Source organism: Pogona vitticeps, chromosome 1, assembly GCF_051106095.1.
Source record: "Pogona vitticeps strain Pit_001003342236 chromosome 1, PviZW2.1, whole genome shotgun sequence".
NCBI lineage: Eukaryota > Metazoa > Chordata > Lepidosauria > Squamata > Agamidae > Pogona > Pogona vitticeps.
Genome location: NC_135783.1, coordinates 48871337 through 48882746, shown reverse-complemented (window position 1 = coordinate 48882746; position 11410 = coordinate 48871337). Strand labels below are relative to the sequence as shown.

Sequence of the window (11410 nt, the reverse complement as noted above, 5' to 3'; positions counted from 1 at the left end):
CTATGAGCAGCAGCGACAACAACACCAAGTTGGACTGCAGCAATCCTATTTATATAAAGTTACTGTCATGCACCAAGTCTATATGCGTACTACTGTACCAACACAGCTGTGTAATTGTGAAAAACCTCTGGATGCAAATAGGCAAATCAGCCAAGTTATATATCTCTAGGTTAATCCACAGATGTCACTGAGTCGTCCATAATTCCTGTTGTTGAATGTTATGTGTTATTTTAAGTGCAACTGTAGAATTGTAGGCTGAACAAATGATTGTACAACATCTGTTGTTCCTTTGTAATGTTTAATGACGATGCAGCAATTCCCTTCCATTTAAGATGCTTTTCTTGAGCTTCAGAGTTAACTTTGCATTTCCCTTCCCACATCAGCCTTTTCTGAATAACATTGATCCTTTTAAAAAAAAAGAACACCCTTCACTGAAAAGAAACCAGAACTCTTTCAAGCATTCCCAGCATTTAGTTTCTAGTGTATACACACTCCATCATGTTTAACCTGCTAAATAAGTGAGTGACCTTTTTTATGGTGCTGCACAAAGCTTCCTTATCTTCCTTATAGTTGAAATATGAAGGTCTGAAACTTTCTATACAAAAGTTATAAACCACTTAACTACTTCTGTAACTACCTACAGAATTATAGAACCAGATGCATAAGTACTTATTAAAAAGGACACAGGGAAAAATAAACAGTATCTTAGATCATCATGGGTTTATTTGAGATTTACAGACAAAACCCTTTAGACAAATACATGCAAATATTTACTGCACATCTTGACAAGCTGAGTAAATGAAAACCTTCATACAACAGTATTTGGTGGCTCAGGGGATCATTCGGGCATGTAATGTCTGGCTATGTGAATCCAATCCTGAGAGCAAAGTTCAGATCTTCTACTTCTTCTAAGTTGGGCAGCTGCTAAACAATTTAACACAAACAGTTACTGTATTGCAATACAATGTAAGGAAAAGTGACATTAAATCATGCAAGTGGCCTCAATATGCAGAGTCCAGATGTGTGGCCACAGCCTTACCAAGTAGTTTTCTTTTCCAAAAGCGAGCTGGCAGATTTTTCTCCTTTGTTCAGTCAGATGAGTTTTCACACAGGATTTTACACAATATGGCATTACAGTCTTTTTTACAGGTGCAATACAATTTGATTACATTTTTTTAAAAAAATGCAGAACACTTTTCATGCATTTTACATTTTGAACTACAATACAAGCATAACATTACAAAGAAAACTTTCTGCTTAAATGCTTCAGCAAGAGCCTTCATTCTCTTCAAGTTCTGAACACGTGTCAGTGTTTCACTTGCCAGTGTTGTACGTGGAATGTTACTTACAAAAGCTGTGTAAATTAGAAACCATTAAAAGTCAAAGATAGATGCAAAAAGAAATTACCCTCCCCTAACAAAAGAAAACATCCCAGTCATAACCCAAACATACATACTGCAAATTAGAAATTCAATTTTAATGGCAGGAAATAAGAACTTAAGTGATCAGGGATGGAGGAGGAAACATTTTACACATTTCAGTATGGAAACCATTTTGAGGGGCAAAAAATATTGGATTTTACCTAATATCTATTGCAAGCTACTAGATGCCCCATCTGTTAAACTTTATAGCTAGAGTATTTACAAAATCTCAACAACTGCTATTAAAACATTTGGGCTTATTTTATCTCAACTTACCAGATGCTCTGTAGAACTTTCAGGGACATCTGAAGTCAACTTACCAATAACCTCAAATGTATTGTCATTTTTTCCCTCTTCTGTTTTGGTTGGCTCCCCTCCAGATGTCTGTGTCTCATTCTTCACCCTGCACAGCTCACTGTCACCTGAGCCTCCCAATTCTATAGAAGTTTCTTTCAGAACTGGAAGTAGGGATTCCATGCATGTGACCTCTTGGTTTTGCAATTCTTTTCCATCAGAATTCAACAATGCCATACCAGAAGTGACACATTTATCAGCATCTACTTGCAACACTTTGGAAACACCGTGCATTTCAATTAGTGGCATATTTGATTCTGCAGTGCCATCATTTGATGGGGAGACATCATGTGGGCCAATGACATCATAAACCGTAGAGCAAAACTTAACCTGATTCCCAGAGGTTAATGCAACAAAATCAATCATTTCTGGTTCACTAATGGGTTGGTCAATGCCCGGCTCACTAGTTTTACTAGGTTCTAAACAAACTGATACAACAGATGCTAACTTTGGGCTGTTTACATTATCTTCATGTAGAATTTCTGATGGCAGGAGGCCCAACTGCTCAGGTTCTACTTCAATATCCCCCAGACTAATATCAATGGTTTGAATTTCCAGACCTGATTTCAGTCTGGGTGGATTAATAGAGTTTATTTCATCAGACTTTGAAGACTCTCTATCATGTTCAGTGTTTAAACTGAGAGTAAGACTTGTAGGCTGATGAAAATTAAATTCTGAATAAGTAGAATTCAAGTTAAGGTCACCAACTGCTGAGGGATTCAAGGCCTCAGTGTTAATTTCTGTGAAAGTAAGGGCTTTATTTCCAAGATTCCCAACACTGATTTCTGATGGAACAGAATCGAATAATTCTTCAGTCATCTCTGGTTGAATATTGGAACAGCCAGGATTTTTTGTTTCTATTAAATCTGTCCCTTTTGTATCATTTAACTCCACATGAGATCTAGAAGATCCATGTGTGCTATTTTTTATAAACATTAATTGTTTGTTGGAACTAGTTTCAACATTTATAGAAGAAATACTGCTCAAAGTTTCCTCTGCTTGGGAATCCATGGCTCCAGAAACCTTGGCTCCAGAGCTTAATGATGCATCTATTTCTTCATGTTCTCCTAGTGTGCTGCTTATCGATGTTACATTAGTAAGGCACTCATTTGGCATCTCTCCTGATTCTGGAACACTGAGTACATGAAAATCCTCACCATCCTTTGGCTGAGAACAAACCAATAGTTCTCTTTCATTATTCACATGGAAGGAGTCTAATTCACCTTCATTTAAAAGCCTCAATTCTGCATCTGTGTTCTGGATCTTGGAATGTTGAGGAATTTCCTCACTGGTTCCTGATTCAAGTCTCTGAAATCCCCCAGTGCCCAGGGTTAGATCTAGTGTTGATCCAGAAGAACTCTGATCAGTGACTACCATTTGAGGATCTTCTTCATTCGTTTTTGAAGAGGAATCTATTGACTCCCACACTTGCTGACTCTGCACATGCATATCTGAAACCCATGTAGAAATTGTCAGTTCAGAACTAAGAGCAAGTAGGTTCTCTGCTGCTACTACAGGCCCTTCTCCCTTAGTTTCAGTATGTGTTTCAAATGACTCTGAATCCTCTCCCTTACTACCTGCAAAGTCATATCCTACTAATTCTGGAGGATTTCTTCCAACATCTCTTTCAGTTAAATTTGCCACATACGCTTTCATTTCCAAATCATTCTCAACCTCATTCAGCTTGGATTTGGCATAAACCTCATATTTTTGTTGGTTTTGTGGCTTTTCATTCATGTCTTTGTTACCAGTCACAGCAATATCTCTTGTGACCACAGAGTTGTCAGTAAAATCAATACTCTCATCTGGTAATTGCCCTGTTAACTCTTGATCATGAGGAGAATTAAGTCCCTGTGTTTGCTGCTCTGATGGTTTCTCAATAGCATCTTCTAAAGGACCAGTGCTCTCTTCAAACAACTGCAGTATTAACTTATCCTTTGCTGTCTCAAGTGCTAATCGATTCTTGTCATGTTCTTCCAATTGTATACTGCTGCTTCCTGACACCTGCATGACTAATTCTGGCGTCTTAAGCTTCAATGGCTTCTTGGTAAGATCTTCTAAAGATGTAACTGTGTGTTCTAGCAATTGCACTGTTGATTTTTTATCACCAGGAGATTTACACTCTGTTGTCTCAAGCTCTGATGGCTTCTTGTTATCTTCCAAAGAAGGGGCACTGCTTTCTGAAAACTGCAAGACGAATTCTGACATCTCAGACTTCAAAGGCTCCTTACTAACACCTTCCAAAGATGCAACACTGTCTGAGAACTGCACAGCTAACTTATTAATATCAAAAGATAAATGCTCTGTTTCCTCAAGCTCTGATGCCTTCTTGCTATCATCTTCCAAAGAAAAAGTGTTAATTTCTGACAACTGCATATCTAACTCTGCTTTTTCAAGCTGTGGTGACTTCTTGCTAAATCCATTTATTTCTTCCTTTTTCTGAAAGAAAGCAGAGGCACTTGCTGGAAGATCATTCAGTTCCGAGGTTTCCAAATATCCCGATGTAGACTCTGTATCTGAAAAGGAGACTTTCCCTGATTCTCCATCACCAATAGTTTTGCATTCAACGTTTTCGTCCCAGACTGCCGAACGTTTCTCAACTTTTACTTCCTCTTTTTCTAGGGTTCTATCATTTAAGGGGAGTTTGCTAACATCTGAAGAACTGTACACATTGCATAGAGACTCTTGAGGTAACACATTGTTGCTTGGTTTAGAATCTAAGAGCTGGTCTGTGTTTTGCCCTCTCTCAACAGGATTTAATTTTCCTTTATCTGAAGTTGCAGAACTCACAGGTTTACTGTCAGCTGGACTCCTCCCACTGCTGTTATAGAAAATATCATACAGATCTTGGGCATTACCTGCAGCTAGGGAAGTGTTCTTTTTCTCTAGTTTTTTAACATGGTCCCTGAAAATGGTTGGAGGTGGCAAAGGACGAGGACACATGGGCATTGCCAGTATGTTTTTATCATCCTCAGACACACCAGGAGCCATATCGTCTGCCAAGATAACTGTCTGGTTTGCTGGCAGCAAGGGTGATGGTGAAAATGGTGGTGGTGGCGGCGGTGGCGGCGGCGGCAGTGGCCGTGTTAATGCCAGTGGCGGTCTTGGTGGCAGCTGCAACAATGGAGGGCGTCGTGATCTATCATAAATCAAAGACTCATTTATCAATGCCATTCTTATAATCTCTTGCTCTTTTGCTTTAGCTGCAAGCTCCCGTGCCTTTGCTTGTGCATTTGCCATAACAGCTGCTTGTTCCTGTGCCTTTACTGCACTGGCCTTTGCATGTTCTAGAGCCTTTGCATGGTCTAAGGCTTTTGTCACGCTTTCTTGCTCTTGTTCCTCTGCTTGTTCCGGCAGCTTTGCATTCTCCTGGGAGCCCTTTAAAACTACTACTTCTCCCCCAAATGCTTTTGAAATAATATCTGGAGGCAGAACTATTTCTGAACTACCTTCTTTAACAACCGGAAGTGGCTTAGTAGTGGCACCAGAAGACTTTATAGACAGGAAAGTATTTAATGGTGCTGGCTTGCTTACTGTTGCAGTTGCAGACTTTCTGAGAACCATCGTGGGTACTGGTAAATTAGGTCTGATTTTTGATTGTGATGGAGTTGAAACAACTGGTGTCCAGGGACTAGTGTGTGGGATAACGGTTTTCCCAGATAACTTGATCGCAATAGGTTTTGAATTTGATTTTGCAGGCTGGGACTTACTTTCTTTATCTTTGCATTCCTCAACACTCTCTTCCTTAGGAGCAGCTACATCTTTTCCTTGACTTTTTTCATCTTTCTCAGTCTTTCTCCAGCTGAATTTTCCAAAAGATGACAGTCTTGAGTCTTTGGGTGATTCTTCTGTTTTGCCCTCTTTCTTCTCAACTTCTTTGTCATATTTCTTCAGTCTAAGCTTAATTCCACATTTTTGCCCATTAGGAATTTCATCCTTTTTATTAATGTCATGATCATTATCCCCATCTTCTAGTTCTTTTATAGTATTTGGTTCCTCCCTCCTTGCTACTTTTACAATCTTTTCATCTTTCTCCTCTTTTTGCTTTTCACACTGCTTTCGTTTCAACCTGCGTTCTGTTTCTTGAATCACAGACAAGCCTGCCTGGCGGTCTAGGTTCCTTCTCTCTTCATAAAGTGGATTTTCATCAATATGTTTCTGTGGGGAAAAGGGGGAAATGTCAGCACTGTTAATCAGTAAAGTAGTCAAAAGACTTAATCAGTGCAATAACACAGGGCTGTTCTTATTAGTTAAGGATGTAAGAATTCCTCATGCATTCCACTCCACATAATTAAATGCAACAGAAAAGCAGGGATGCAGGAGGAAATGTTCATAGACCCTTACGACTTAGAATCTAAATGCTAGAAATACCTCTAGAAGGTTCTGCATTCCTAAACAATAGAGTAATATTTGATATGATGCTTCAGTCCATCCAACAGAAAAACTAAAATCCCAGCAAAATAAAATAAATGTAATGTAATGAAAATTCAATAATACAGAAAATATCCAACATGAAATACAAAGTCAGACCACTGAACCATCAGTACTGTGCCCACTGACTGACAATAGTTCTTTAAGGTCAAACACTATTTTTCCCCAGCCTAGACCTGAATGTAGAACATACGTTCAATCTTTCAGTTGGAGCCTATCTTCTTCTCGATCAGTGGTTCCCAACGTTGGGCAACCCAGGTATTCTTAGACTGCAACTCCCAGAAATCCCAGCCAGCACAGCATAAAGGCTTCTGGGAATTGCAGTCCAATAACCCCTGGGTTACCCAAGGTTGGGAACCACTACTCTAGATCAAGAAAATGTCTAAAAACAGTTTTTAGGAAAGTTATATTATGCATTCAAAGAACTGCCTACAGCTAACATACTGGATACTCACTTTATACTTCTCGTTATGTGGATGACTCTTCACATGTTGTTCTGCTGATATTTGGTCTCCAAAAAATTCATGGCAGATTTGGCAGTAATATCCAGTGACTGGGATAAGAAATTCAGAGCCTGAAATGTTCCCAAAAGAATCAATCACAGAAACACATCACAAGATATTTGTGCAGCTTTAAAATAAAGCATCAACAAAAAAAAAACTGTTCTACTAAAACTGAATTATTTAGCTATTCCACCGGTGACTCCTGAATCTGAAAAAAGCTGCAGAGTAGGAATGCTTTTCAATCCTCATCTAATTCAAAAGCAGAGCAAACTGTTAGAAGATAATTGGGAAAGTAGACAAAAGGGAACAGTCTGACATAGTTCTACAAAACGCAGTAATACAAGAAATTAGTAATTTATTTTGAAGTGCTAAAGACAAAAACCAACATACCTTTGGCAGGAACAGGTATTTTGTCAATGTGTTTCACGACTTCTTGCTTCGTTTCATTTTCTGTCTTTGTCCAAGGTCTGTTATATGGATCTAGGGTCTATTTGCAGGGTGACAGGAACAAACAAACTAATGTATCAAACGGACATTTTTTTTCCATTTAAAATTCAGGATCAACTAAAAACAGGGAATCAACACAGAAGAAACATATACACAAGGATTTCTTCCCCTCCTTCTCCACTCCACTGTAACTTACAAAAGAAATGTACAGTGGTGCCTCGCATTACGACGTTAATTCATTCTAGCGAAATCACTGTAGAACGAAAACGTCGTAAAGCGAAAATAAAAAAGCCATTGAAACGCATTAAAACGTGGTTAATGTGTTCCAATCGGCTAAGAACTCACCGTCCAGTGAAGATCCTCCATGGGGCGGCCATTTTCGGGTGCCTGTGCAGCGAAAAATGGCTCCTAAACACAGTGGGGAGCCATTTTGAGCACCCGGCGGCCATTTTGAAAACCTGACAATCAGCTGTTTTGATCGTCGGGAAGTGAAAATCGGTTCCCGAAACAGGGAACTGATCATCGCACAGCGAAATCCCCCCATTCAAAATGTCATTTTGCGATCGCTTTTGCGATCGCAAAAAAACTCGTCGTAATGCGGATTCGTAGTTAAACGGAGCACCCGTCTTGCAAGGCACCACTGTATTCACAGTTATGCAGTTAATCAAACCAAAATGAAGTTGCTGATCAAAGACATGGTTTTACATAACAATTGGATTTGTGGTAAAAACAGTATGAAGAAAGTATGTTTTTGCCACATACCCAAAAGAACAGATTTTGTACATCACAAAATATGCTACAAAGTATTTAATTTCTACAAGCGTTTTGGACTTTGTGACAGAAGGCTACACTTTCCAAACTAGGACTGTACTAAAGTGGCCCTCTAAACCAGGGGTTTCCAAACTACAGCCTGTGGGCCACATCTGGCCCTCCTTGCCTTTTTATCCGGCCCAGCGAACATCACAGGATCAGGTCCACAGGCCCGGTTGGCCGTTTGTGAGGCAGGCATGTATACACACACATGCATTCCTTTAGCCCTCAAAAAAGTGGGAAATAATACGATGTGGCCTTCACAGTTAAAAGTTTGGAGACCCCTGCTCTAAACTAAATTTTACAAATCCAATTTATGGTAAACCCAATGAACATGGTGGCCAATATAGATACAATGTTTTTTTAAATAGAACCTTGATTTCTATGCCATTCACTGCCACTGAAAAGTGTATTTTACAACTTACACAGCAAGTGAAAACACCTTAATGAGAAAATAATAATGGGCACATACCTGTCTATGCTTTTTATTATGCAGATGTGTGAAAAAATCAAACATGGTTCCACATATGGTATTGCAGTCCTTGCACCAATGGTTTCCTGCATCGTAATAATTATAAATACTGCCCTCCTGGTGATGGTGTTTTGAGGACGGTGAAGAGGAGTCTGTAGGCTTGGGGCTCTTATCCTTTGGCTTGTCACCTGTAGCTCTGGATTCCTAAATTGGACAAAACAGAACTTTTTTTTAAATACAGAATGGCAGAGGTCCTCTGAACTAGCCTCTAGAAGAGACCACACAAAAAATAAATGTAATTATATATCACCTGTTTGTCAATGCTCAGGATAATTCCACCATTTCAAGTGAGCTGGCTCAGAGGTTGTTCAGTCAACAGGAAAGAGCTTCCAACGAGACTTAAGATATGTTGGCTGGATGGCAGGAAACCAGTACTCAGGGAATTAAATGTTTATCCCATGGAGTACGCATTGAGGTATGTGTATATACGTGTGCACAGACATTTTATGCATAAACAATTCCAATAAGGGAAACAAGATTATGTAAAAGGTTCCACTCCTTTGTCATACTATGGCAAATTTGACATATTTTCAGATTTAATAACAAATGAAGTAAAAAGTATCCATTGTTTAATTATATATAACATGATTGGCATGAAGTTAGTTTTTAATAGTGCCTCCAATTCAATGGGAGTTCGCAATCTATTGAACAGACTGGAAGTCTTATTTTTTAAAAAAATTTCCACTACAGATCTTACAATTTATGTCTTTAAAACAAAACTGAAGTGCTTTAGGTTGTTAGCTATCTCGAAGAAAGTAAAAGAAATAAGTACTACGTCATGAATTACTGAATTACTAGCAGACATGCCACTTCTTTCTATTATATCTGCCTATGAATGTGAAAAACAGGAAGGGGCAACCATTTAATCTATTGCAGCCGAAACAATAAAGAGTTTTGTCACAACTTAGACAACCAAGTTTTATTTGTGTACGTATCTGATTAAGTGGCTGGCAGTCCACATAAACTGACAGCAAAAGTGTTAGTTTTTAAGATGCCACAGGATCAACTGTGTAATACTCTTTGTATTTTGGTTGCATGGAACCATAATATGTGCTACAAGCATCTTCCAACAGAATACGTCCCTTCATAATGAGTTTTCACTGTGGATCTAACAGAGATACAAACAGTTGGAGAAGATGCGTGAACTGTTCCTCAAACTCTTTCAACCCATTGTAAGAACTGGTTCAATCAAGCAGCAGAAGTACCAATGTACAACCCACATATATTGATCAATATGTATATAATATGGTTTTCTGCTAACAATATTTAGAGCAAACCAGTGAAGAATATCTGTGTTTAATAATATCTTATTTATGTTGTGCATTCATATCACTCTAGTTCTCCTCCTTCAGTCTCAAAGAATGCTATATGGTCCTTCTCTACTAGTTTGCTTATTTACATGAGTAATAGATTGTGAGTCTTAATAACTGAACAGCCCTTAGTTCTTAATTTTTCTGAGAAGGCACGCCACATTTATTTACAGTGTGCTCAATCCACAGTTGCTTTTACAGGAATGGAAAGAGTGCTTCTGTTCACAGTAGAGAACGATACACAGCAGACACTCTTTGGAAGGAACAGGGAGAATTTGTTTGCGTTTTCTGAAGCAGTTCTGAAGCTTTAAAGGGCATTGAGATTATGAAATGTGGAAGAAAGGTTGCCTGCCCATTTTCTCTCCTGCAGGAACATCCCATGAATAAATAGTCTGACTCAAAAATTCAATGTAAAAAGTAAAATGTAGTATGTTACTGTACATCTCACTTAAAACTAACAAATTAGTGATTTGTCTTAAAAAACAAGATTTTGAAGAATCAATAAGAAGAAACACAGGCAGCTGGTTTGATTCCAATATAATTATCAGCATCTTCAAGTGAAATGAGAAAATGCCACAAAAATTCCTTTCCTTCCTTTTTAAAATAAAAAACTTAAAAATAAAATGCTCCCTTTCGTTGGAGGTGCATTTAAAGGCTGTAATGCTGGCATCTACTTTTGGCAAAGAATGCCAAAAGTTTCCTTTAAGAAAGTATACAAACCTAAATAGTAGGACTTAAACACATCATTTTCTACCTCTCACAAACTTCTTTGTTTTATGCATCTACTAAGTCTGACAGGGAAAACAATCCTGTTACATTACAATTGTCCAGTTTTCAGTAATGTTTATTACTCAGTTTATATTATTGCCCAAAACTGGACCATACATACATTAATTCTGAAATTAAAAAGACACAAAATTCAGTCTCATAATCATAGCCTGTTACTATTTAATGTGCTGTCAAGTCAGAACTGACTTATAGCAACCCGAATAGGGCTCTCAAGGTGAGATATTTAAGGATTGGTTTTACCAGTTCTCCAGCAAGTTTCCATGACTCAGTGGAGATTCAAAGCCAGACCTCCTGAGTCCTAATCCGACACTCTGTCCACTACACCAAACTAGGTATCCATCGCAGCCTGGAGAAACTACTGAAACTCTTCTTCTTTCTAGAACAGGGGTCAGGGAACGTTTTTCCTTTTTACCACCCCCCAAATTTATAAACGTTAATATTACACACGCCCCCCTTTGCGTCATCCGCGGCCGACCCCCGTCCCACCTCTGCGCTCGCCCGGGACCTGTGGTCATCATCCGGGCAGCTAGGCTGGAGCTGCCACACCGCTGGAGAAGTGCATCCTTGGCGAGGGGAGGTGAGCGCCGCAGAGCTGACAGGTCCACTGGCCATGAGCTCAGGTGAGGCGGGGTGGGAAGGGGGCCTCCTCGCCAGTGCACCGGGCAGATGGGCGCAGGCAGGAAGGAGAGCCCTGGCCAGGGCTCTGCCGGGCAAAGAGTCCAGCTGGCCTGGTCCACTGCCCTCCCCCCACACACTTTGGAGGTGAGGAGGACAGGCAGGCATCCTGTGCAGTTCCTTGCCACGGCTCGCTCT

The 11410-nt window shown here is 39.4% G+C and overlaps 1 protein-coding gene across 1 annotated transcript in view; it reads right to left on the bottom strand.

Moving 5' to 3' along the window:
• Positions 1-1204: 1204 nt before the first annotated feature.
• The window catches only part of LOC110089036 (zinc finger protein 318), a 28699-nt gene continuing 18493 nt past the window's right edge, over positions 1205-11410 (bottom strand). Inside the window, exons 7-11 of the mRNA XM_072992186.2 lie at positions 8439-8642; positions 7100-7196; positions 6662-6780; positions 1698-5933; positions 1205-1354 (exon numbers count right to left, since the gene is read on the bottom strand). Coding sequence (XP_072848287.2) covers positions 1346-1354; positions 1698-5933; positions 6662-6780; positions 7100-7196; positions 8439-8642 — 4665 coding nt within the window. The 3' untranslated portion in view covers positions 1205-1345. The remainder of the gene's footprint in view (positions 1355-1697; positions 5934-6661; positions 6781-7099; positions 7197-8438; positions 8643-11410) is intronic.